This window comes from Xiphophorus hellerii, chromosome 12, assembly GCF_003331165.1.
Source record: "Xiphophorus hellerii strain 12219 chromosome 12, Xiphophorus_hellerii-4.1, whole genome shotgun sequence".
NCBI lineage: Eukaryota > Metazoa > Chordata > Actinopteri > Cyprinodontiformes > Poeciliidae > Xiphophorus > Xiphophorus hellerii.
Genome location: NC_045683.1, coordinates 16,099,321 through 16,127,082, shown reverse-complemented (window position 1 = coordinate 16,127,082; position 27,762 = coordinate 16,099,321). Strand labels below are relative to the sequence as shown.

Genomic DNA, 27,762 nt, shown 5'->3' with positions numbered 1-27,762 from the left:
ATGAGCCACTGGCTACGACGAACACCATCGAACACCATCCAGCCAAATGGCAAAAAAATCTGCACTTACCTATGAAAAAAACCTATCTAGTTTTACCCTTCTTAGCTAGCTACCAAAGGTTTGGATAACAGTAAAGTCCCACAAGAAGAATGAAAACTACATAGAATATATGAGATCAGAATCCCACCACAACAAAATATAAGAGCTGTGATTAACATAACTAAGGCCAACTTGGATATAAGACATTAAGGCCATAACTTTAGACTTATGAACATAAGACTTTTTAATGAAGCAACACAAGACCAAATTAAATCAAACATTTATTGTTTATCTGAGTGACATTTACACTTCTTACAAGGAAAAAAAACACCAGTATCTTTACTAAAATATATATTAATAGATCTGAGTAAAAAGACATTCTTAAAGAGGAGAGGGCAGAACATAGAGGATGCATTTTAAGACCCTGCAGGAAACACTCAGAGACGCCTTAAAGTTGCTCATCACCTAACCCTAAATTTCTATATTCAGCCTACAAGAAGCGTTTGATAATTAAGGACATCTATAGCTGATACATAGTGTGCAAGCTTTAGGTCTATCTATGCTTTAACATAGTATCTCTGTTCTCCTCTTGTAAAGGGACATTCGTGAGATAAATGTAGTGTAAGTAGCAGTCTCTTGTACAGACTGCAAATCTTTACAGGCAACATTTAATGCATCTATGAAGTGTTATTCAAGGCCTCTGATACAATCTTGTTCAGTTCAGGAGGGAAACAAACTTCAAATTTGCACATAAAGGCAAAGCTAGAGGTATATCATACTTCTGCAGCGACATGAACACACACCAAGTCATTCCCCAGTCTCCTTTCACCACTATCACAACATAAATAATACAGAACAGAGTATAGCAAAAAAGACAGAGAAAGATGTGATCTAAAAGTGTGCAATAAGGCTGCCATAAACATGATTACATTTGACTGTTCATCTACAGGATATGTGGCCAATTTGTGTTCTAGATAAAAGTTTACATTCCACAAAAAAGGGAGCAGTAGTTTTAATTTTTAAATTGTTAGTAATACAGAAATGTTTTGTAAAAAAAAAAAGCCCAAAATAAAGTGTTCTTAATATCAAACATGGAAAATATAAAGGAAAAACAGGGCAATCCCTATAGGCATTAAAGAGTAAAAAACAAGAAAATAGGCTGGAGGGCCATTTTGGCAAACAAGGAATGAAAGGTAAAATAAAAATAAAAAGGAAAAAGTTGAGAAGAAGGTTGACACTGGCTTGTCAGTATGCAACTAAAAAGAGCTGAATATTCACAAAAAAGGCCAAATATTTCTTCTCTAAATCCGGTTATCCTGCAGTGAAGCATTGCCGTCCTCTGCATTTACTTGAACTGCAACATGAAAAAAGAGGAAACGTTTAATTTCAAATCATGTTCTATTTTCTTATTTTGACAGACTTTAGTTTTTATTACCCCTGGTTTTGATGGTATGTTGGGTTTTTGAGAGAGCGTGGGTTTCCTCCCCAGGGGAGGCTTGCTGAGTTTGGGGGACATGTTGAGAGGACGGGGCTGCTGGACAGGTGACGGCGTGTCACCGTTTCGCTCAGAAACCTGCTCCATAGGAACTCCGGCTAAGTCGTAGTGTTTCTTCCTGAGCTCACCCAGACGTAAACGCTCGTTCTCCAGCTGAGTTTCCAGTTCCAGCACTTTCACCTAAAGAATCGAGACACACGCTGTTGGTTCATAACTAAAGTTCGACACATTCAGTTTTTCTCTGAAAATTAAATCTGTATCTCAGCTTTTCATGTCTAATTTTATCAACAAATTATTGTGTTGGTTCATGGCTGAAATTTGGCACTGAAGTATTCAGTCAGAGTTTTCAATCATATATTCAATCACCTTCAATACAGTTTGTGGAGCAGTATGTCATGATGAGCAACACTGCTTACCTGTGACTCCATTTCTTCTTTTTTCAACTTGATAAGAGACATCCCAGAGAAGTCCATGGGATCTGTTCGATTGAAGCATAGTAAGGGTTAGAAATCAACCAATATGTTTGCTGGTCTTCTACACAAATAAATGTGCACCCACCTTTGTCTTCCAGGTTTTCCTGTCCCGTCTTTGTTGAGGCCACGACTTTAGCAGCCATCTCATTGACATGACGAGAGGCCTGCTGGAGAACGCCCAGCCTCTTACTGCTGCGGTCGGCCTTGACCTGAAAGAAAACAAGGGGATCAGCGTGAACAGAGCAGGTGTAGAGAAGTCTTTTGGGTTTTCTGATTTTAACAAAAATCATGTTTGATTATCTGGAAACCGACCATGTTGTAAGGTTATTTTTTTTCCATGAACTCTATCGTAGAAAGGCAGCTTGTTGGATTGAAAGCAGAAAATCCAATCTTACATTAAAACAGTGTGTAGACCTTACTTCTCTCTCACTACTTCTTAGATATGAGTTCATTACCCAAATAATTTTTATCAGGACATTTGATCAGATTGTCTTCTGACACAGCCTTCAGCTAAGAATAAACATGAGTTTTCCTTTTCAGCACAAGTCCTGCACAATGAGCCAGCTGGCAGGCGGATTAGATTTTCCACTTAGAACTGTGATCTGTCGAAAGTCAACAATCAGATTTCTATTTTTTAAAAAGTTTAATAGTTTTTTATTACAGATGTTGTAGAAGTCATATCAGATTGAAGCTAAATTGTTTTTAAAACCAAAAGTTTTTTTTTGCCGTACTAACATTTAGCAAATTTCGAATCAAATTACTATAAATTAAGTATGTAAGTAAAAAATAAATGACCATTTATTTACCATTAAATACATCTATTTAAATTGTCACTGTTATGACACTTAGCTGTAGCCACATATTTTTTTCTGTCTGAGCAAATTGGTGGAGAAAATTAACTGTAAATGAACTTAAACAGTTTGACAATGTCCATGAAATAACATTTGGTTGCTACAAACAGTCATGAGTGAAACTTCCTGGAGAAATGTTTGACCTGAACAGCCACATTGTCCTCTAATATGAAGCATTTTTGCAACACGGTTGTTCAGAGGATTTGGAGTAATATTCACGCCATAAACTTAACAATGCTAGTCAAAACTCGAGCAGAAATTATAAGCTCAATCTGAATGTTGTCATTCCTGGATATCTTAAGTGTTTTGAATCACAGTTCTGGTCACAATTTGTTGCTCACCGCTGTTGTGAATTACAGAAAGACAAGACTCACCCTAAAGATCTGATAGGTCTGCCTGATACTGCTCTCCAACAACATTTCTCCTGACTTTCTCCTCCTCATTGAATAAATCATCCTATAGACCTCCAGCTTAAATTTGAGTTCATAAAAGTGAAGACATTTGCATTACAACATTTTTCTTAGGCTGCAACTTATTAATGCTCCGACAGCCGAGTTCAGCAAACGTAACACCAATAGAAACTTTCAGCTACGTTCTCAGCTGCCTTTTGCTCTCCTGTTTCTTTCCTCCTCTTTTAAATATTTACCCATGCCATGGGAATAAAACTATAATTTGTGAGCTACAAGTCTGGACATAACTGAGAAGGAAAAGTTGTAAAAAATTGCCCTTTAATGGACAAGATAGAAGACTAATGTGACATATTACCCAAACCTTCTGACCCATTTATAGATTTTTAAAAGTTATGAAGATTACATTGGCTTTATATGGCGATGTTATTGTGGAGTAGTAACCTCCTGCCACTTTAAAACATGATACTTTTAAGACATTAAATGATTACCTTTGAGGCAGCGACCAGCTGTGCTGTACTCGCAGCGATCTCATGCGAGCAGACTATCAGCTCCTCATATTTACCAGTGTGCAGCACCACCTTGTCAGCAGAATCTCTACAATTAGAAATACATGAAAATTACATCACCCCTTCAGCCACTTTTTTTGCTCACACAATTTAAAATAAGCAGCAAGACAAGACGGTAAACAGGAACTCACACCAACTCCGTGGCTCCCCATCCCACAGCCTTGGCAGCAGAGATGAGTCCCTCGGTCCAGCGAGAGTTTCTGGCATAGAATTCCCTTATGCTTGCTCCACCCTTACAGAGAAACGCATCAATACATTTAGAAGAGATTTCTGAATAAAACACCATAACTTGAATCTTAATCAGCGATGAATAAGCTGTCTATTTTGAGTAGGAAATTTAGAAAACAATGACTCACCCTCCCACCCTCAACAATCTCCTTCTGCAAGTCTGTGGACGCTATGACCAGCATGCGGATAGCCTGGAGGAGGATAGGTGTGAAACTGAGTAAGAAACACTCAACATATGTTCACATGAATCATGAACAAGAACATACACTAAGCTTGTTGGACTATGACAACTTTGAACATTGTTTAAAAGAAAAAAGTCCTCACCTTCATCAGATCAGTGCAGTTGTTGAGGATTCTGGAAAAAGACGTCAAAGTGGGATTTAACAAAAATGTACACAAGATTAAAAATAACTATTAGAAACCAACGTCTGAGTGGTACAGATGAATTTAGATATATGGAAAAAAAAAGAACAAACCTTTCATTGACCTCCAGTTTTACCCCTGATGTGTCTTTTCGTGCCTGATTCATCATTTCCTAAATTGAAATTCACACAGCACAATTATTATCTAAAGTCAAGACACAATTTAAAATAAATCTTTTGATCAGTGCGCACTACAGTACGTCATTGCTTACATCAATCCTGCGTACAGCCTCCTCAATAGCTGCTGATGTTGCTGCCATTTCCTTATCCACCAGATCGCCCAGCTCGTCCTGACGGATGTCCATTCCTTTCGGCCGTAGCTCCTGCATAGAAAATGCAGTCAAAACTATTTCAGTCTGGATTTAGGTGGAAAAAGAAAAAACTAAAAGCATGTTACAACAAAAACAAATGGAAAAAAAGCAACGCAGAAGCATTAATCTCAAGCTGCATCTCTCAGAGCTCATTCAGTTTCTGTGGGAGACGGTGCCAAACAGGTCTGTTGGCTACTGATGAAAATATAACTGAAGGATACCGTTTGCCCCCTGAACTGTTTCTTTACAAGACTGTGCAGTAGGGAAATCGTTTAATCACAATGTATTTTCAACAGTAAAAGTCAAAATTTTAAATCACAACTTTTCACTCTAACAAAAAACATAACAGCATTTGGCCCAAATAACCGTTTGATCACAGCAATTTGCATTCAATTTGTGCCAAAAACAATTGAAACTGAACACTTAAGGTTAATTTAGACTTCAGCCAGACTAAGCATCAGACACCACCACTTATCTAAAGTGCTAAAAAAACGATTTGCAGAACTAAAGAGAAAGCTACTAAAACAGTTCCATCTGCACAAGAGCATCCCAAAAACGTAAAATCTACCCAACAGGGAGATCATCAACATGTTCTCATCCTTCATTATGAACACAGTTATATTGCTGAAGCTGTTTTAACCCATCCTAAGACCACAGAACTGCTGTAACAATACTGAAAATGCAGACAGGTGGAGTCCAATTACCAGCTATGGTGATTTCTCAAGGCCATTGGTTACCAGATTTATTTGAATATATATACATGCCACACCTTTCAGATTTTTATTTGTAAGAAAATAATTTTTGTCCACTATCACATAAAATCCCAATAAAAACACATGGAAGTTTATGTTTATAACTTTAAAAGAGAAATGTTTGAGCCAATGAAAAGTTGCACATGATAGCAGGACATTTTTTATTTTCAGTAAATCAGCTCCATTGGTCATAATTAGCAAAACAATCTACAACTGTATTATTCTAAGCACCTTCATCTTGAAAATGTTTTGCAAAACAGCAAGGACAAAAAGTGTGATGCACAACATCTCTGCAGAAATCCTACTGTTTCCCCTCACCTGACCCAGGTGCAGGATCTTCTGCACAATCAGTCGAACAGAAGCTGGATCGGCCCTCTGCAGGGTGTTCTTGGATTTCAGCTCCTTTAGGTACTGTAGACTCTGAGTGGCACAGCCTCTGCAGTTCTCTGTCAGACCTGCAGGACATCAGAGTGCAAAGACGCACCGTCAGCAATATTTCTGCAAGGCTTGTTCTCCAAGAATAAACTCACTTTAAAATGAATGCTTCTGCAGACATATTCATGTAAGAAGGAAGTGTGACGTGTATCCAGTAGTTCAATGTTTCTTACGATCTGCTTGGTCAGTGGGTGCCATGTGTGCCGTAGCGCTGCCGTTAACAATCGTGTCTGCAGCCAAGTGGGAGAACTGGGTCAGAGACCTCAGCAGCCCGCCAGAGTCTGGTTACAAGAACATAAAGTAGGGGAGCAGATGGTTACATCAGATAACCTTTGGAGCCGACCGCACTGCATCATGAGGAGAAGGAACTCACCCTCCATGTTGCGCAGATAATCTCCATGTCCTTTTTTCATTTTGTCGATGGAGCTCAACGTAGCCTCTGCTCGATTTATGAGGTAATCTGTGTGTAGGAGAAACAAAAACTGAATCAAAAGTCTTTATACATGCAGTGCTGTATGTTAATATCAGGTTTGTACTAATAATGACAGATTTAGCTGCTCTTAATGTTAGGTATGTGGGTTTTGCAGCAGTCGGACCTGGAGAGCTGGTGCAGCGTATGTGCAGAGGATCATCCAGCTTGGACACTGCATCTTGGATGATGTTCTCAGCTTCTGCGATGGTGCCTTGGAGCAGAGCGAACTGCTCCTCCGAAAGCTTCTTCTTCATCTGTTCCTCCACACTGGTCTACAAATAAGCACACAAGAAAAGCACAAATGTAAGAACAATGATTAACGCGTACAGTATGCATGCATCAGTACAAGTTATCCAACCCATCAGCAACGCATCAGTCTTTTTAAAGAGTTTAAAACATGAGACTATAAATCTATTTGTAGGTGTGATCAGTCACTGTAGCAGTTTACCATAATACAATGACTAATCTGCAGTGTTGCAATCACTCATCTTGGGCCTCCTTCTGGATCTCAGCTGAGCAAAGCTTCTGAATAGATCAGCAGACATAAGAAGCTGATGCTTTTGATAACATTGTTTTGAAAATATCACACCAGCCAGATCAGGGTGATGAGCAGGCTTCGAGTTCATCACTAGATAAATGTGCATAAAGCTGGTCAGCAGTTCTTAGAAGGGCTTGATTTTATTGTTGCCAATGAATATTTTTATGTCGATTTTTGAGCAGTGTACAGATAATTTTTTAAGAAGCTATTCTTTAAAAAGGTAAACAAAAAAAATCTACATGACACTCCTATGGTTTTTTGTCTTTTGATTGATATCTGGCTCCATTCTGATCACAAACAACCTTCTTAGTCAAAAGAAAATCATTTTAATCAAAGTCTGACAGAGCTATAAATACATATTGGCCTTACCGCTTTTAGGTAAAAACTTCTGAATAATTGTGATCTTACTTACGATGAAATTTAAAAGAAAGTAAAAACCATGATTATTAAAAGATGAACGCTGTCTTGTTCCTAACATTTTTTATTTTAACATTTCAATAATAATTAAAAAATGAATAGTTTCCACTCGCATCAATGGGCTGTGCTGTTTGAAGTTAAAATCTATCCAGAGTGATGAAGTCGGCAACACAGCAGGTTTTAATGGCTGCTGTTTAACGTTTTGTCTGAAGAGCGGCGTGTTTTACTGTCATGATAACGGAGAGACACAAAACCCCCGACGTAAACAAAAAACTGTAAATTCAGCAATATTTTATTCAATGATGCTTGATATTAATTTGAATTCAGTTTTTCTTTTTCAGTCAATATCCACTGGTGTCTATATAAACCCTGGCTAAACTTCAGCTATTGATTGTCTTCTTTTCATAAGGTGCTTATAAACTGGACTTGAAGACATTTATCACTTGTTTAAAAGCAAAATATTAAGTTGTCACCGATTTGAGAATATTAGAAAAAGTAACCTTACACACACAGTTTAGGTAACAGGACAACAGTTTTGACATCAAGAGCATATTTCTAGCTCCCATTCACATTCCGTGACAGGTCATTAATGGTCTATTTCACATTTACGATGATCATGTGTGCTTTTTATTATCTGTTTATTCTAAAATGTAGCGCACTGGGGTTCCTGCGTCCTGACTGACCTTCTCCCTCAGCTTGCCCTGCAGCTCTCCCAGCTCCCTGCTGCTCCTCTCCCGCTCCTGCTGGAGCGACGACTGCTGCAGCTGCGCCTCCTGCCGCAGAGATGACAGCTCTGCCTCCTTCTCCCTCACAGATCGCATCAGGCGCTCCTTCTCCGCCTGCAGAGCCGTCATGCTGCTGTTCATTTCCAACGATGTCTTGCGAGGAAAAAAAGAAAAGACAGGGTGACGAGGAAAGCCAAAAGAGGCAGATGGCCGTGAGCGAAAAAGGAAAAAAATCCATGCGGAAAAGTCTTGCGCCTCGCCAGCAGAACTGGTGATAACTCTGAATGGAGCTGACTTAGCAGGACATCAGTGAAGTAACTGCAGACGCTCTCTCACCATCTCGCTGCTCTGCAGAGTCGCCTTCACCCGTGTCACCTCTGCCATTTTCTCTTCCAGCTCTCTCTTCAGTCGCTCCAGGTCAAATTTCTGCTCCTCCATCTGCAGAGACACCACCTCATGAGCACCACTGGGTTTTCCGAAGCATGTTTAAAATAACATCGTTAAAACTAATTTAGTTTTTAATCAGCAATTACAAACTCTATTTTAATAATCTTGGTATCAAAGTAAAGCTAACAGTAGGCTCCATCAGAAGTATAAGTGTCACAGCAGCTACAACAGGGAAAATGAAATCAGGATTTTCTGTCCCTCACCAGAATTTTTTGGCCTTATGCAATATAGGAACCTTTTAGAAATATCACAATTAAGGCTACAAACTTTTGAAAACCATAGCTCCATGTGTGGACAAAGACTGATGCAGCTGAGATAAACTAAAGCAAATTTACAGAGGTTTGGCACAGGTAAGCCCCAGCTACAAAACTGGAAATTTCTAGTGTTTTTACTTGCTGAAATTATTTATACATGTTTACAGTTGCTTGTTTTTTATTTGTTTAAATATCCACATAAAATCTTTATCCATTTATAATAAAATAACAAGAAACTGCTATATTTGACTCTAATCAGAGTATATTTTTTTGGAAATTCATTGTAAAAAAAAAAAAAAAGTAAGAATAACCAATTCAGGCTATTTAGACCACTCAAATGCTATTTTGGGACACCACTGTACTCCAAAAAACAAACAATCTATCCCACAAAATACAATAAATATCACATGCACAACCAGTTAGGAAAAAAGAAAGATGTGTGGGGCTTAATGTAATCACACACACATTTCTTGTGATCCAAGTTAAAGAACAAGCACCAACCTTCATATCTGCCTCCTGTTTGACTCGTTCCACCTCGAAGCTCAGCTGCTGCTTAGTCCTCTCCACTTCCTCCTGAGTCTGCTGGGTGGCCGACAGCATCTTCACAGTGTCTGCGCTCTGTTTGCACATTAGCACACTCAGCGTTACAACACAAGGCCGGGTGGTGACAGTCTAGCTGAAAGCAAACATCTCTAAGTCTCTAGTCTGTACCTTGCGGAGCAGTTCAGCATGGCTGGCCACCAGCTCTGTGTGTTTCTCTTTCAGTTTATTGTATCGCTGCTCGGTCGACTGCGCCCTTCCTTCACAGACAGAGATGACCAGGTTGAATTATCTTGCTCATGCTTGCAGGAGATCCCAAACAAGTGCTTCATTAACACATCTTACTCTCGGCCTCCAGGAAGGTGCCCTGTAAACTCTCGTGCTCTGCGTTCCGGCGCCGGGTTGCCTCCAGCTCCATGCGAAGCTGCTCGTTTTCCACCAGCGCCCGCTGTTTGTGCATGCGCTGCTCCTCCAGCTCTGCCTCCAAGCTGTTGATTTGGGACTTGAGTTGCGTGACGTAGCGTTGAGCCTTCAGGACCAAAAAGTAGAAAACGAGTCGAGAAAAGCAGTTTTAGGTCAAACTCCAAAGGCTTGCAAAAGTTTTAACACCTCCCTGCAGCATTTTGTCAGATTTAAGTGACAGACCAACACAAACTAACATTTTTTTTAAAGATACAAGTCTTTTGTATCTGTAAAACTCTACCAGTTTTACAAATCTAAAGACAGAAAATGTTCCCTGTTCTTTGCAAAACAGCTTGAGGTCAGTCAGATTAAAGCCTGAACATCAGTGTTCAAGGATCACTACATCTGGATTTGGTCTGGACTTTGACTGGACCATCATGTCACATGAATACACTTTGATCAAAGTCTTCCAATTTAGCTCTGGCTGGATGTTTAGGTTTGTTGACCTGCTTGAAGGTGAATCTCCACTTAAGTCTGGACTCTTTTGCAGCCTTCAACAGTTTTTCATCCCAGGTTGTCTTATATTTAGCTTTATCCAATTTCCCCATCAACTCTTGATCAGTTTCCCTGTCCCTGCTGGAAAAAACATTCCCAAAGCATGATGCAGGGACCACCATAATTCACAGAGGGGTGGGGTGTTCATGAAGACGTGCAGTGTAGTTTCCATCACGCCTAGCATTTTGTATGTACCATAGGCCAAAAAAATAGCAAACACATGTTTGCTGCGTGTTCAACATGATTTTCTTTGTTATTACCCTTAATGTCTGTCCAATCCATCAACATGGTTGATCGTGCCTTGGTACAGTTGCAGCATTCTCTTTCCATTTTCAGATGATGGTTTGAACAGTGTTTTCTAAGATGCTTAAAGATCAGGATATTGTTTTATACACAACTCTCCTTTAAACTTCTCCACAACATTGTATATATATTCCTTTATTTAACCAGGTAAACCACGTTGAGATCTAGATCTCATTTTCAAGAGGGAACTGGGCAAAACAATTTGCAATACATAGCAACCTGGTTACAATGTAAGTTCTATGCTCTTTATGATGTTCTTTCTTCTCAAATGTTCTCTTAAAAAACCCTCTGAGGCCTACATATTACATGCTAAACCTTAACATGTTTATTTGTAAAAAAAAAACAATTCATGTTTCATTTTCTTTCCTTTTTCTTATTTTTTACTGCTTTATGTAGCCTATTTTGCCTTTCATATACCCTCCTCCCCCAAAAAACAGCTAATTTCAGTTTGTGGTTGCAAAGCAACAAACTGTGGAGATGCTCAAGGGGTGTGAATACTTTTGCAAGGTATTCTAATATAAACGGAATCAATCTTTACACATCAACAATTCATCACAAGGTGACTTCGGTCAGCTGACATTCAGAGTCTGCTCGCCACATTCTTCACGTCAGGAGTGGCATTTGGCATTTGCATCCAAGAAATCACATGATCCGGATTCCTTTGCACATAGATAATTGTGCCTTTTTGCAGTCACACACAGAGAAAAAATGTATTCTTACATTGAAGCATTATGGTATTTAAGAATCCTCACCTCCGTTTTGACTTTCTCCAGCTCTGCTCTTAGAAGCTCAAGTTCTGACTTCAGGCTTTCGATCTGGAGATCCCTGCCAGACAGAAACCACCACCAGTCACAATCTGTTGGTATTAAAATCATAATAATCAGTTCAAAAATTAAAAGCTCACCTCTCATCAAAGCCTCCATTTGGAGGTCCAAATGCCTGATCAAAAATGTCCACCTGTTGAATAAAACACAAACACCAAAGCGTTTAAACAGCAGGTAGCACACTGCATACATCTGCACACCTGTGACTAATGAAACACACCTGAGGCTGAGACTGCAGGCTGGGGGTCGGGGTATTGCTGACCTCGATGAGTGGCTCCGGGTCATCGTCATCGTCGTCTTGCTGATCATCGTCCTCAGGGATGACAACCACCGGCTTCACGTGTTTGGCCAGCGCTGCTGCATGCAGGAAGTTGGGTGGAGACTGGAAGAAAACACATTAATTTAAATGACGACAGCATGGGCAGCACAGAACCAGCATGTGACTTGCAGTGAAGTCTGTAACACCCAAAATGTGGCTGTGACTCAGCAGAAGTGCAGTCATTTTTCCTCTCTTACATCAGGCAGCCGGGGAATCTGGATCAGCCTCTTGAAATACACCATCTCTCTGGCTCTGTTAAAGAAGGTCTTTAGGCTGTGCAAACAAAAACAAACAATGCACAAATACATTACACACAGTATTATCCATCAGCAATTTAATTTCTAGTTGGCTTTCTATTATTGAATGGGGTAAACCATATCACAAAGTCAAATATGAACAAATCTGTACAATCTGGCAAAGAGTAATGCCATAGAAAACCCATCTAGTCTGATACAAACACAATGTGTGGGATATGGTCCATTGCAAAACTATTCTTTCATTTTCATATAGATTTAGCCACATTACAGCCTCACAATGGATTTTACTGGAGTTTTACAAACATTCTAAAACTAGACATTGGATTTTATTTGGGAGCATCAGACTACAGGGGGCTGAATACAAATGCACACCAAACTTTCCAAGTATTTTTGTATGCGAGCAAATTTTTAAAACCATGTTTCATTCTCCCTCAACTTCACAATTACGCACACAAAATCACAATAAAAAGACGAAAGTTTTATTTACCGACAGTAGAGTTCAGTGTGTCTAATGATTTATAGTACGGTTTTAACTGGGTGGAGCTACAGATGGTCATTGAATAACAAAAAAAACAAACTCTGATGTGTTCAATGACCTGTTGAATTGCTCACGGAAACGGTCACGGTGTCCTTGTAGGGTGTCAGCAGGCAGACCTGGAATCATGATGCAGGTTTAGGCGCACATACAGATCAACTGCGTGTATTTTTCCAGAGCAGTCGGCGTTCTTACAGGCATGCAGCTTGAAAAGCAGCTTGACGTTGAAGTGGTAGAGCTGGCTGCAGTCCTGGACGACCTGGATGAGCGGAGCCAGGCGACACTGACCCGACGTGAGGCTGCTGACGGCGATGGAAGAGTTCAGCTGGCGCAACACTGCAGGAGAAAACAAAGACATTTAAGGATCAGTACTTTCCCAAACATGTACCCATTTCTGTTTCACTACTTTAGGTCAGAATCTGAAGCATTGTTTGAAAAGTGAGCTAAATTAAAATAGAGTACCAAGAAGGTAACAATGTCAAAAGATTTAAATTGTATTCAACTGAAGTTATAAACACTATGAATGATTAAGAACTTAAATAATTGAAAAGCAAAATAATGGTAGCACATTATAAATCAATGTGCTCACAATTTTTGATTTGTACCTGATAATTATTACTAAATTATAATTACTAAATATACATAATTACAAAATTTCACATGTAATGATTTAGTTAAAATGTATGACACTTTAGTGGTTAAATATTAACCTTTGATATTCCAGTTTTAATTTTCAATGCAGGATTTGATTAATTCTCTGAGAGCATAATTTACATACAGAGGAACAAAAGTGCCAAAAATGCAATAAATATTTATGTAATAAATTAATCAATATGAATAATTTAACTGTAACACTAATTATTAAAAACATAACTAAATGTAAATCTTTAACGATTTAAGTTTTTATATTTAAACATGATATTCTAGTAATCTAGTATTTATGTAATAATTTCATGGCTCCTGTGTCGGATTGCACCATTAAATAATTTAAGCCGTCACTCTGGCTGTTCATACACAATGCCAGCATCAAACTTGTTAAGTCGCAGAGCAACTCCTCTTCAGACCAACAACAACAACCAGAGCAGTAACGGCTGCCATAGCAACCAACTCTGAAGGGTGAAGCTGGCAATTAATATTAATTATGTAATAATTAACACAACTGTTGTAAATGTTGCATTTGCATTTATACGTAAAATAAATATTATAGATTTTTATTTATTTATCACCGTCACATTGAAAATGAGCTAATGACATATTTAAAAGAAGCCATTTAATCATTTATTTATTAAACTGGCACTTTTAGGCCTCCATATGCATAACCTTGATGGTGGCTGCTTGAGTTGCTTTTAACAGCACACAAAAAAAATTATACACACACATTTTTAAGAAATGATCCCACTCAGTTGCACATTCCTTTGGATTGAAATACATTATTTTCAAAACTATTCAGTATTTTATGGTGTCATTTTGACCTTACTCTACAGAACATTATTCTTAATTTTGTTTTTTTAATATATTAGTAATACTTCTATCACTGTGTGAACCTACATATCTCAATCTTCTGTCACTGTTACACCTAAAGTTCCCACTGAGGAACAATACATTTTAATCCTAGCTCCAGAAAACACGCGTTATTTGCTCATACAGCCGACATGAAAACTTTATGAAGCTTGGAAACACTTTTTAATCCACACGATATCCCAAGCAGAGTTGCTGAATTTGTTCCTGGTGTTGTGATTCTGGGCCTCCGCCCTGCAAGCCTGGGAAGAACATGTCATTACTGCTAAACAGGAGGAAATCACTTTAATGAGCTCTGAGTGCAGGCACTTCCTCAGTGGTGAAACAACAAACAAGTAAAGAGGAATTCAAGCTAAACTGAGTAGACTCAGTCACGTTTTGCATGGAGTTGTTCCCAGTCCATGTGAAGAGATCCAGTCCATCAGCTTCTTACTGTAACCTTTCTTGATAGAGGCCATTATTTGTGCATAAATAGATCATGTCTGCAGGCAGCAGTCCTCGGCTGCAGCTCAGGTTTCTCCTGCCTGAGAAAGCAGTTCAGGAAAAAAAAGGTAGGAGGAGTTTTAGCGATCACCTGTCTCGGCCAGCTTCAGCTCAGCGTCCATGTAATCGAACACCTCCACAGTGAGCTGGAACCTGCAGGACAGAAGGCGATATCTTTGTCACTCAGGATGGAGGCCCCACGATGGTACAATGGAGCTCTGACTCTGCAAGATATATGAAAGGGCTTACTTTCATCAGAGGTTAACCTTTTTTTTTGAAACTCACACATTATTAATGTCCGTCCCCGCAGTGCGCTCCAGCACTTCATCCTTCACCTCCAGGTTTGGAGGGATTTCCGTATGCTGCAAAGATGCAAAGTTTGAGGTTTAGCACTCTACAACCAATACAACTTGTGCTTTTTATGAGTTATTCTGAGTAAGTGGAGCAGAATAATAAAGTTTCTGCCTTATGCAAGCGTGACAATGATGCATGTACCTTCACATGAAACTCCATCTTTGTGCAGAGGAGCTTAATATACAAAGCCACTAGCTGTCCATATTTGTCATGGAGGTGGCTCTGGAAACAAAACGAGTGGGAAACGATTATAGAACAAGAAAAAAAACTTTAAAAACTTAGAGAGTTAAAAAAAGATACTAGGACTCACCCATAGTTTCCCATATTCAGCTAGAGAACCATGATGCCGCATGCAGTCCTGAAGAACCTGTGGAGGTAAAATACACAACTTAACTAATGCCAGTCACATTCACCGAGACAGAGGACTGCTCCGATTTTATTTTTCACAAAGCTTTGCATTTAAAAGAATTAAATCCATCAAAGAAGAAAGATTAGAATAATCAATGGCTTTGGCTTTACTACAAATAGTTTCCAATCAGGTAAAGCGGTGCGGGTCGCCTTACATTGTGGTGGCCATCTCGCAGGATTTTGTGCAGCACATGGCAGAACTTCCAGCACAGGATGGAGCTGGTGCCCAGAGGGAAGCCCTGAGAGTAGGACCAGAAGGTGTAGGCTCCCTTCTCCCTGTGAGTCCCCAAGATGATTCCTATTCACGCTGTTAAGGAAAATACAAACTACCACACTACTGCATTACAATTCTCAAAAATAACACATTTAATATAAAATTAAATTTTTGGGGGGGGCATATTTGCGTTATATTTATCAACCCCATTGATCTTAGATGCATCCCTTTTCCAAAACATCTGAATCGAATGAATGGCTCCTTCAAAGATGAATGCTGTGCTGATGAGGGAGTTCATGTGTGTTACAGAAGAATAGTAGCTCAAGGACAAGACTTGGTTAATCCTGTTTACTAAAAACAAATAGTTTTTCAATCTGCACACCGTTTAACAAAACTGAAATCTGCTGCTTCGTTAAAATGTGTTTCATTGGTGATGACTGTGCTGGTGTCGCCAAAAAAATAAATGACTTGTGAGGCTCAGAAGAGAAAACACTGCTGTTGTATAAATACTGGACAACATTCATTGTCCAATATTTCTTCACAGATGACTACAGTGAGCTTATTCACACTTCAAGCTAGAGTTGGATGATGCAGACAAAACGATGTCATCCTATTACTCTGTGCTGTGGTATAATGAAAAATATTCTAAATATACAACGCCTTTGGCAAAGACTGTATGTACTACCACAAGTATTCACTCTCTCATTCCAGTTCAGGTGCTCCAATCACATCCAGATGCATAAAATGCAGCACTTAAACATGAAGAGTGTTGGATCCTACTGGATTTATAACTTCTAATTGACAGCATCATCCACTTGGATGTGGTTTTACATTTAGATCCCAGTTCTAATTGAAGGCAGCATTACTCTGAAAAGGGTTAAAATGGGTGCTGCAAAAATTTAAGAGACTTTCAAAGTTTAAGAGTCATGGTCTAAAAGAAACTAATAACATAGCAAATTGCAAACTTTGAGATTTCATTGACTGTACTGAACGGGTGCGAAACATGAGCATTACTGCTGGTGCTGCTAAGAGACATCAGAACGAAAAATCAATTTCAAGACAAAAGGCAAAGATTAAACATGACCAAAGCCAAAAGACAGGTTTTTCTGAAGCTAACTATGTTTTGTTATCATGCAACCTTGATAAAAATGAAACCGTTTTAAGGATACGTCGTGCATGTTTCTCCTTCACAGGCGTCTCTGTGTTGTTGATGGCTTTGCTGATACTGCTGAGCTGAAAGGAGAGGAGTTAAATTAGATTAAATCTTGAACATCTTTATTCTTCACAAACATGCCACATAATATGTTACACGTACTTTATTTTGCATCGGCTGCACTTTTGTTTTTTTGGTGAGTTTTTAAGGGCGTTTAAAAAAACCTAATGCCACTTAGTACACACTGACAAGCACTACGCATTTAGCCTTATTGTGTCTAATTAATATAAAATGCTTTTCATAAAACCAAACAAACAAGTTCTGACAAGTAAAAAAAACACCCTGTTCAGACAAATATCTAAAAATAACTCAAGGAAGAAGTCAAATATTATTCTTTCTGATTTTAATCAGCTAATCTTATGCTGACATTAATCTTACGCTGACCACAGCCAGAGGCAGCATATTCAGACCGCCTGTGTGAAACTCAACAGCTGTTGTGTTAAATATTCAAAGGAAACTCCTAATAAAAGAGACAAACCCTGAATCAACGGGTGGCTTCTGTAACTACAATGCTATTAATAAACTTGAGTGACTCGCTGTCACCAAAAGACAGAAGACGGGCGGCTCTGCAACCTGACCAGCAGGTAAAACTAGAACTGCTGAGACACGAGCAGGAAGGCAGGAACAGGAACACATCAGCGGGATCTGTGTGTCTTCTGGATTTAAATACAACCCGAGGTTCAGAAACTGGTTGTACTTTGTTCCTCTTGTTTAAGCCAAGAACGTTTCAATCAGAGCTTGGGAAGAACTCAAGCTCTTTATTCTATCATATTACCAATAAGTTTGATGATCCAATGTCCCCAAACAATCATTTAAAAATGCATCTTCGTTAGTAAAACTCTTGAAATGATTTAATTACAGTTTTGTTAATTAGAATAAATACTTGGCAACAAAAAATACTCAGCTCTATGGAAAATATGCTGTGTACTTTTACGCAACTTGTTTCAGAAGTCTAAAACACATAATTGTTCTCAAATGCTGTGTCATGGTGTGCTGTCACTTTAAGACATCATATTACTGAAAATAATGCAATTGGGAAAAGACAATATAGACAAAATGTGCTGCAGCAGATAAACCTAAATACTAGAAAGTATTTAAATAGAATAGTTTTGGAATAAAGCTCAATAAATTAAGTTACTGTTTTTAATAAATGTATTAAAAACTGCTCTGGTGTTCTGAACCGTCTTATCTAAAAATTTGTGAAACAGACTGGATAGTAAAAAAAAGGCAGAACAACCATCCTGGACAAAAAGAAAAAGAAACACTGGGGTCCAAAATGTTCTCTTTAAGTGTCATACAAGATGTTTAAATCATAAATAACCACCTCCATCATGATGATAGTTGGCTGTCTCAAAGCTAATTCTTTACAGTCCTGCTTTAGTTGATATTTAACCTATGTTTTATGTCATCTTTATATCAGAGATTAGCAGTAATTCCCAGGAATATCCTGACCTCAAGCATCATCTCCAGACCTGTATTTCCTGACTAAATGACAGATACTTTTGTTTGATGTGAATATACAATTTTCACATTGTGAAAAGTCAATGACTTTTCTAGTTTATAGAAAAGTCGTTGACTGTCACATTCAGCAGAGAAGAGAGCAGATGAAACTCTAGTCAAAAATCGCTTTAAAAACTCCTTTAATTTTTGTCTAAACAGTTATCTGAAACTTATAACATGTTGAAATTAGAAATTAAGTCATCAATATGGAGAAGAAATATGCTAATGTTAGCCTAACATCAAGCTGCTCGTAATAAAAACAGTCAGCGGGGTCAGGAAGTCATGAAAGACTCTGCAAAGGCAGAGTCAGATATTCCTTGAGAAAATAAGGCTAATTTTCTGTTGACAGAAAATTTTGTTGGGACATTTTATGAGTTATAATAGGATGTCAAACATTTAATAACAATGATCTGACTGCGTTTCTCCTCTATTGGTCTAGCGCTTACATATTGGAAATCCTTATCTTTGCTAAACCTCATATCAGTGGTAGTAGCTGTAATTCAACATGTCTATAAAAGCCTTTTTAATGCATTAGAGACCTGGGAGTCAAACCCATGTAAACACAACCATTAACGGTCAGACAAGAGATAAGAGAGGAGGTACACTTTGGGCAAAACAAGACGCATCTGTTTATAAAAGACTCCATCCCAGCCCCCCGGCCTCTTTCTGACTCAAATGAACTGCGTGCCCCTTCATTTACACTGGGCAAGCGAAGGGTGCAAGCGTGGAAGTTTGTGTGACAATGAGGGGTCTGTTGGGGGAGGAAGGCCGACAGCCGGGGTAGAAGATTGGGTTGGATAGGGGGATGCGATCTGGCACACAGAGCCTGGCACAGAAACCTCAACAGATGGCTGCTGAGCAGCAAGGCTGCAGGGAAGCTCTTAGACTACTTTCGACAAAGAAAAGTGAGAACGGACAGAGGGAAAAGGACATCAAGTGTGAGTGAAAAGCTGAAAAGTGACTGAGTATACTGTACAATTAGGGGAACATTAGTATTTCTTTACTGGTTTGAACTCAACATTAGTTCTGTAATAATTAGGACAAAATGTTGCCAGAAACAATGATTTCTGAGAGGGCCGACATTTTCTCAAATCTGTTTTTTATTCTTCAGTGCACATGCAAATTATATACATTTTTAGAAAAGTGACTCAACTCGAGTCCAATATGCTTATTTCTAATAACTGCACAGTATTTTCTGTTATAGTCTTGTATGGGATATTATTAATCTTGTTTCTTTTGTGAACCTTTATATCTGTTGCTGCTGTTACACCTGAATTTTTCCATTTGAGAGACAATAAAGGCTTTCCCTTCTATTCTAGTTTTATTAACAAACTCAGGATTTAATAACTGCGACTCCAGTTGTCCTCTGACGAATTGTCGTTTTGTTCCTCAGGTGAAGTGGGTGTGGCCTGGAGTCACCTGTTGACTGGGATCACCTGGGCCAGTGTTCCCAGTCTATTTAAACATGGCTGCTCCTCACACCAGTGGCTGCTCATTCTTCCCCCAAAGCAAGCAGTCTTGGTATTTTTGTTGTTTTGGTTATGTTTTTCTGGTTTTGCTTTATCTGAATTAATAAGGCATTGTGTTGGTTATTGTCCTCATTTTCTTTTGTCTTGTTTTGGATCCTGCTATACTTTGATTTCGTTTAGTCTTTTACTTGTTTAAAATGTATGTTAATCTAACAAAAACACATAAATTTGCCTTAATATTGCTGTTCCTTTTTGTCATGTCCTCATGAGCCAGGTTGTGACATAAGACATGGTTTCTAATTAATTATCAAAATTACAGATCCATTGATTACATTTTTCCAGCCGATAGACAATTTCTGCTTTTCTTTGAGGTCAGACCTTCTGATATCTAACATATAAAAGTGAAAAAGTAGATAAGTAAAGTTTTTTAAGCTAGTAGTTAAGAAATCAACTGAAAATAAATCGATATTAATATTTATAAATCAAAGCATACATCTACAACCTTTACTTTTTATTGAATAAGTCAGAATAAGACCAGAAATGATGGGATGTCTTAGTATGTAATTAATTAATAGCAAAAAAATTAAATCAGAGCTTTCAGTATTTGATCCACCAATCAGAACCGATCAAGTCAAATTTGGATGCTTTAAGAGATCAGGAGCTGCAGATGCTGGTACTGTAGACTGTGTAATGCTCACACACTTAATGCTGCATCTGGTTGAAGCGATGGTAAATCCCTCTTTAACCAGCAGAGACGAGACGTGACAGAGAGGGACAGCCTGGATAAATCCCAGGCCCGCCATAAGGTCCAATCCCAGCTAGCATTAGTGCAGGAACACAAACATGCACACACACGCTTCTGCACTCAAATACCGTAAGCTTCTTTAATGCAAGGCGTCTCTGCTTACCGGGTCATCTCTGCTTTTCAGCAGCGTCTCCATAAGTTGTGATGTGAAACACTGAGAGATGCAGTCAAAGCATCAGCGCTACACCTCCACTGCTTCTCTGCGAACATAATTCCCCGAGGTGAGGGCACTTACTGCAGGACTTTATCTGCTTAATTCAACAGTCAGCTGCAGAGGATCTGCCTGACAAGGTCGCAGACTTCAACAGCTATTAGCTCGGGTTAGCGAGAGCAACCTTTTAACTGGGTGGTGCATCAACAAATGGGAGGCTAGTCAATAAAGGAGCGGTACTGAAAAATTATATGTCCCTGAAGGTATTTCCTGTCAACCTAGAAAGCCAATTTTCTTCATTAACTTTTAATAGTTTTGTCTCTCTCTCTTTCAGAGTTGAGATATGTCTACCTTCTCTGACTGAAGTGGTTCAACTTCTCCATCAACAGACAATGAGCCCGAACAAAGCCCAACAAAGCGAGTCTTGTTCTCCTCATGAGGTTTTACTCTACATTGTAGTGGAAACTGCCTGAACACCGGGCAGTGTTCAGGCTAAATGACCATTACAGGTCATTTCTGATAAGCCCTCGTTGAACTTCTGATGGCAATAAGTATGCAATAAATACAACTCAGGGACGTTGTAACCTTACATTTGTTCATGCTAACTGTATTTAGACATTTATGCTGGGGTTTTCCATAAATCATAACTCTGATACTCTACACAGACAGTATGATATCTTATCTGGATAGAGTTTCCTTTTATATCTGAATAAATTAAGCATATTGCATTAAACTAGGGGTGACAGGATCCAATGGATGAAGTGATTAATTTCAGTTCATCAACTGATTATCATTTCTCTTAAATTATTGCGATAATAGAAGCAAGTACAATGGAAGTATTAATTATTTACATTAGGGATAGATGCATAGTCTTCTCCTGTGAATGAACAATCACCAGAAAAACAAGGTTTCACTAATATTTCAAAACAAAAGACAAAATGATTAAGGAAGTGAGATTTTAAACTGCACAGTCTTTACAGTCTTACCTGAACTTATATTTTCAAAAGGCTGCCTACATTTCCAAATCTAGCATTTAACTTAACAGAGTTTGAAAATTTGATTGGACAATACAAAGCTACTTTCTTGCACTCCCATCTGCTGAAAGTCTTGCTCTCTCTCGCTCTATTACAGTCTGAATGAACCACAGAGACGTTTCAAGCCATAGAAAACACTTCCCTACATCTTTGTGCGTTTTCTGACTTTATTTTCAAACAATTCACTGAGACCAAAACCAGCTAAATTTGGACTTTCTTCCATCAATAACAACTCCAACACAGAAGAGTGTTATTGTCAGTGTAACCTGGTGCTTATAATGCATTTTAGGGACAACAAAGTCAATTTTCTTTCTGAAGCTCAACACTGAGCCACAGAAAAACTGTCCCCAACCCCAGGCTGGGCAGCTTCCAGACCACTGTATTGCTTTAGTAAATTAGCTAACGATGACGACCATGTGAAACTAATATAATAAATTCAATAACAGATTGCAGGGACAAAAGTAAGATCACACTGTATTTAGGATATGAATGTTGCTCTATTGTGAGTGAAAATAAAAAGACCAGTTGTGTCAATAGTGTGTTGTAATTGAAGACGAATTTAGTAGCAATGGTAAAACTATTTGACTAAGACAGCGCTTCCTGTGGGTGTTTGGTTTTAGTTTTATGCACACACAGAAAAACCTATGCTGCAGATTCCTTACATCGATAGAAAGCTAAAACAGGAGGATGACGAATGCTGACGAGACGTCTTAGAACAATCTATCCCTCCCATTAACCATTGTGCATTTCATTCAGCGTTGGCTCCCACTCAGTGGCTAAGTTTACCCTTCAGGACTCCCATCCCCCTCCTCCTGCTTTCCCACATGGGTGCTTGCTCAGGCAACAGCAGTGAGGGAAGGCAAACACTACAGTACAGATACACAAACACAAGCAGGACTTTGTGAGAGACAGCTCACCTTGGTACTGAGGTCAAAATCAAAAGGAGATACGACAGGAGCGAGAGTAATGAGTGGGTAGGAGTTTCTGTGACTTCATTTTAACTTACATATGAGCTACAGGGTAAAATCAGAACAGTCTGGGGGTTTTAAACATTTGCTTGCTTCAAAGGTGAGTAATCTGATAGGTAATCAAGTCAGGGTATTATATAAGTGCTTCATTTTCCTGTTGCCCAGGAAATATATCCAAATGAAGTGACAATTAAACTTTAGTATTAGCTCAAAGCAATTCATTTCTCCTCTTTCTGCAACTGAAGACATTTCAAACAACATATTTACACACACAACATACCTTATGCAACATGTTACAGCTGTTTGTTTTTTTTTTTGTTTTTTTTAAACCCCTCCAGGGGGTCTTTTTGTGGGCTCTAGTGTCCCTTATATGATAGTAGGCTGACAGGAAACGGGGAAGGAGAGGGGGGAAGACATGCGGCAAATGTCGTCGGGTCCGGGAGTCGAACCCGCGACGGCCGCGTCGAGGACTCAAGACCTCCAAATATGAGTCGCGCTAACCGCTACGCCACCACGGCACGCCCCCAGTATGTATGTTTATGTTTTATACAACAGCTGTTTAAACTCAAGTTAAATGGATAATTTCAACAATCAAGTTCAATAATTACCAATTCAATGTTTAGATTTAAAGAAAATGGTGGACACGTCTTAGAACAAATGTCATCTCTTCTCTACTGGAATAGGTCTAGTAATAATTTCCATTTTACTAACAGCTAAACTAAACTTTTCTGCCATTATCTCTAAATCATCTTCTCCAAGTCAAATGGAAACAATTATTCAAGCATCATGTTTCCTTCTCTTCTTTACACTCAAATCTACTCTGTTATTCCTCTAGGTGTCAACTTAGATGAGTAATTAAATCAACAGATTACCACAGAAGCTAATGACTCTCATTAGTTTCATTTTGACGACCTTGCACGGTGCTGCGAGTTTCATCTGTTCCACCTCTGTGTCTCACAAGCTGGACCACCATTTGCAATAAGAGCAAATCGGTCCTGTTTTAAACATTTAGTGTAAAAAAGGGTTGTTGTGTGATCCATTGATACGCAGGAAGCACAAAGCAAAAACATCCTGCCATGTTTGCACAGAGAAGTTCAAAAGACCAAACATCCTGATAAAGAAGGCTGGTTCTGTTCTGGAGATTTCTCTGGAGATTACTGTGCAAAGCAGGATACCTTATCAAATCAAGAAAATTACAAACAACCCTGAGCAATCCTCTTCATCAGACTGGGATCAGACGGTCAGAGGCTTCTTCAGTGCCAGTGTAACACAGACCACTACAGGAGATCCTTCCTTCCCACAGCATCTACAACAACTCCTTAAGAAAAACTGTATAATATGACGTAACATTTAATTCCCCTCTGGGATTAGTAAAGTGTTTTTGAATTGAACCTGAGGTTCTGATATGTTTCAAGTATGAACTAAAGCGGTGAAGTCCAGTAGTTGTCCTCAAAAGCTATTACTAAGCGACTTCTAGATGCATCCTTCTCCAACACATTTGATCAGTCGAGTTAATTGACTACCTGCATGTAGACACTGGACCTGAAACATACAGCAGCTTATAAAAAAATATTCAAACCTCCATAAACCTTTTGCAAATAAAAAGGCTGTCAACTTAAAGCATTTTTGCAGTGCTGTCACAGATTATCAATTGCAGCTCTGACTGTATATCAAGGATTGTTATCCTGCTGGAAAGAAAAATCCACTTCTGTCTAAAGTTTAGAGCTCCAACCATCTCCCGATCAACTCTTCCCTGTTTCTCACAGCATGATGCAGCCACTACCATGTTTCACTGAGGGACTGGTGTGTTCAAAGTGATTACAGGTAGGTCAAAGGGTTCACACGTCTACTGTGTCCCTTATGTGGCTTTCAGCCTTCATGAACCTGTTTGTTCATGAATGTTGTCAAGGAGTCTTCTGACACTGTACAACGGCAGCAGGATTTACAAGACACAAGTGGAACCTTTTAATGATTTTTGTGTTTTGATGTATTGAAATTTGTTGTTGTTTGTGATGAAATGTGGAAAAGAGGAGAAGCTTCAGAGGTACAAACAGATCCAATGCAAAGAAATCTCAAAAGGCAAACCTATGAGGGACTCCAAGAGTTTTCTTGGGTTAAAACATGATTTAAAGAAGTGAAGCTCTTTTCTCATAAAGTGTTGCGTCTTCATAATAACTAAATCAATGGGATAAAAGGTGAGCCTTTTCCTGGACTCTGTTGCAAACTGGATGTGCACACCAATTTTCTGCAAAAATCACTAAAATTATTGACAACAAATAATCAAATAAGTGTTTAAATTTAGTCAGCTGAGTAGCAAGAGTTACAACCACATCAGAACTAGATGTGACTCTTTTACATGGTGTAGCTACATTTTACCTGATGTAGCTAAAATGGCTTCATCAGGTAAAGGTGATGGGCAGAAAGAGGCAGATAATTTCTCCTCATCCATCTGTGCAACAGGTTTGAATCACTTTCACAATCTACATCTTTGATTACACAACAGACCGGCATTTACAACAGTCAAAAATACCAGCTGCAGGACTTTTGACTCTCAGTTTCGTTTTGCCCAAAACCTTTAGCAGTAAAAGTGCGATGCATGTTTAATGAGTTTATATTCATTTCCAGAGTCCAGACGTCTAACAGTTGAAACACCACGGCTCCACCCCTTTGGATGAACTTCACAGGCAAATAAAACACAGACAGTGGCGAACGCCTATCAAAGCAAAGTCCGTTTCAGATTCCAAAATACTGGAGAATCTGAACACCCAGAGAGCCGCTTGTTTGGTTACTGATCCTCATCTGAATCTCACGTTTCTCTCACACTGGGCAGTAAGATGTAGTGTAGCTTCCAGTATGATTTACTGGTTAAGTAATGTAACCATTCAAGATGGAGTTCAAGCAAAATACACCTGCTTTAATAGGAATATCACAATAATCCGTTCATGTAGACTTAATTTATTAATTGAAGAACAAGGGTTTAAAAAACGAGACAGAGAGAGACAGACAGACAGAGAGACGGAGAGGACGAAATGTTTGTAATGGAAGAAAGGTGGTCAAACTGGAAGGACTAGATTCAGAGAAGAATGAATGGCGTGACTCCTCAGAACTGAGACTGACTTTCAGTCTCTGATTTGAAGACAAAGTTGAAGTTAAATCACAAATATTGTCCAAAAAACAAATATCCAACACAGATTAACAAATCTTGAACATGCTAGTTTTGTGGATTTATATGAAATGTTTTGACTTAATCTGTGTCAACAAACCAATGTGAATAAAACTGCATTGTGAATATATCCTGTTAAAATATCTATGATATTAGCTCACATAGTGAACTTCTCCATATTACATCCTCATTGTGTATAGAAAATATTTATTTCACACATGTTATTTTTGGAACAAGAAACCTACAGCTAAAGATGTCGCAGCTAATTCCCATATTTATATTATTGGTTCCATTAAGCAAGCACTGAAACAAGCATACTCTTAATACAAGTACATAAATGTGTGTGCAGTCCCCTGTGATTATCTATTTAGTAATTTAATTAAATTTATCTGTTTTTAAAAGAATAATACTTCATTGTGTATTTTAATAGTAGGTTCAGCAAAATGTGTTTAAAATTACTTTCAGTCTTTGTTAAGATCTAAATTAAGATTAAATTATCATCAGACATCTCAGAGTCTGGACCATCTCCAGAGAGGTGGCCTGATGGGACCACTGATGACATTGGGCTTGTATAACAAAAACAAAATCCAGAAATCTATGATATTTCAGGAGTTTCATTATAAGCATAAAATTTATGCTTTAAAATTCAGCAACTTATTAGATGCTTCTGACTAATTAGACATCTAAATATTGACAGTGATACATTACTACATTAATAAATATAATACTGTATGTTCATATCTAAAAAAAAAAAGTGCATCGTAAACTTTATTTTAGTATTTTTTTTAAAATAAACTACAGTTTAAGAATCCACAACACTACTTTTTAGCACTAACCAACCAACTAAAATATAAATCTAGATATCTAGTTCTTAAGCTTTTTTGCTTTTATAAACATTCCAAAAAGAAATTGGTAAAAAAAAAAATAATTAATAAAAAAAAATAAAAAAAAACTTCCACCAAATTGCAAGTAAATGATTTCTTACAGCAGGTTCTTGAGGAAATTACCAAGTTTGATTTTAAAAAAGGAAGAGGTATCAAAAACAAACATTTAAAAGTTAAAAATAGTATACTATGAAGAACAGAAAAAAAATGACAAAAGGATAAATAAATATTGCACCTTTCTAAAACGTGAACTCTACTTTTGTAAACCCATACTGGTAACATAATATGGTAAAGGTAATGAGTAATATGGTAATGAGCAAATGTATTGATGTGGAAAATGCCTCCCTTCGCCCCCCCTTGGTGGCGCCACTGCACTGAACTCACTTTGTAGAGTTTTTTTCCTACTGAAACAAAATACATTTGGGCTAAATCCAGTGCTGGAAAGTGAATGACGACATCTCTAAATTGTTGCAAGTGATTCAGATTAAACGATAAAAGGTTGAATTTTTGTGTTCCAGGTTTAAATGTGCGTGGAGAAGCTGAAAGGCCTTCGGTACACCTGGTTTTCTAATTAAAGCTTTATTTTCTGACTTAAATTGTTGGCTGTAAATGTGGCCTATGCGGTAAGTCACGCAGAAGGCCTTTTAAAAAAAAAAAAAAGAAAAGGTTTCCGCAGGTTTCCACTCCACGGCCTGATAAAAGCCCTGCATTCTCCGTGTGATTTTTTTTATTTACCTGCTGCTTGTCAAAGTGGTCCCTCTCGGCTCCGAGGTGATGCTCGGTCCTCCTGCTCTTCACCCGCGTATGAATGTTCATCCTTCAGCCTGCACAAAGACGCTTTCACCGAGAAGAAGGGCCGTCCCTCCGCTGCTTTCCGAACCGTCCTGGGGAGCTCAAAGCGCGGGGGTTTCCTCTCCTGTCCGCCGAGAGTGTCAGGGACATCTCCGAGCTGCGGATCCCTTTACTGCTGATGCGCCGCGGCTGAAGGAAGCAGGAAAAGCAAACGCGAGGGCGAGTTTAGCATTACG

At 38.6% G+C, this 27,762-nt stretch overlaps 1 protein-coding gene across 1 annotated transcript; it reads right to left on the bottom strand.

Annotated features, from left to right (window-relative positions):
- Positions 1-307: 307 nt before the first annotated feature.
- Positions 308-27,596, bottom strand: hip1rb (huntingtin interacting protein 1 related b). The gene is made up of 32 exons (XM_032578672.1): positions 27,470-27,596; positions 16,717-16,780; positions 15,489-15,631; positions 15,236-15,292; positions 15,067-15,147; positions 14,857-14,933; positions 14,663-14,724; positions 12,766-12,906; positions 12,632-12,689; positions 11,976-12,051; positions 11,680-11,841; positions 11,540-11,592; positions 11,388-11,460; positions 9,721-9,904; positions 9,547-9,635; positions 9,337-9,453; positions 8,471-8,572; positions 8,093-8,287; positions 6,579-6,726; positions 6,356-6,442; positions 6,156-6,263; positions 5,866-6,002; positions 4,697-4,807; positions 4,539-4,597; positions 4,387-4,417; positions 4,191-4,253; positions 3,966-4,066; positions 3,757-3,862; positions 2,093-2,216; positions 1,951-2,012; positions 1,475-1,714; positions 308-1,393 (listed from the first exon to the last, which is right to left on the bottom strand). Exons 1-32 carry the CDS (start codon positions 27,548-27,550, stop codon positions 1,385-1,387), a joined length of 3,201 nt encoding a protein of 1,066 aa, XP_032434563.1. The 5' UTR covers positions 27,551-27,596; the 3' UTR covers positions 308-1,384.
- Between the last annotated feature and the right edge of the window lie 166 nt (positions 27,597-27,762).

Excerpts from the sequence above, each read along its gene's own strand:
- hip1rb (XM_032578672.1), bottom strand. The coding sequence starts at position 27,550 with ATGAACATTCATACGCGGGTGAAGAGCAGGAGGACCGAGCATCACCTC. Across the intron at positions 14,934-15,066 it reads AGATGGAGTTTCATGTGAAG|CATACGGAAATCCCTCCAAA; the intron begins GTACATGCATCA and ends GCATCTTTGCAG. Across the intron at positions 9,636-9,720 it reads CACCTTCCTGGAGGCCGAGA|GAAGGGCGCAGTCGACCGAG; the intron begins GTAAGATGTGTT and ends CTGTCTGTGAAG.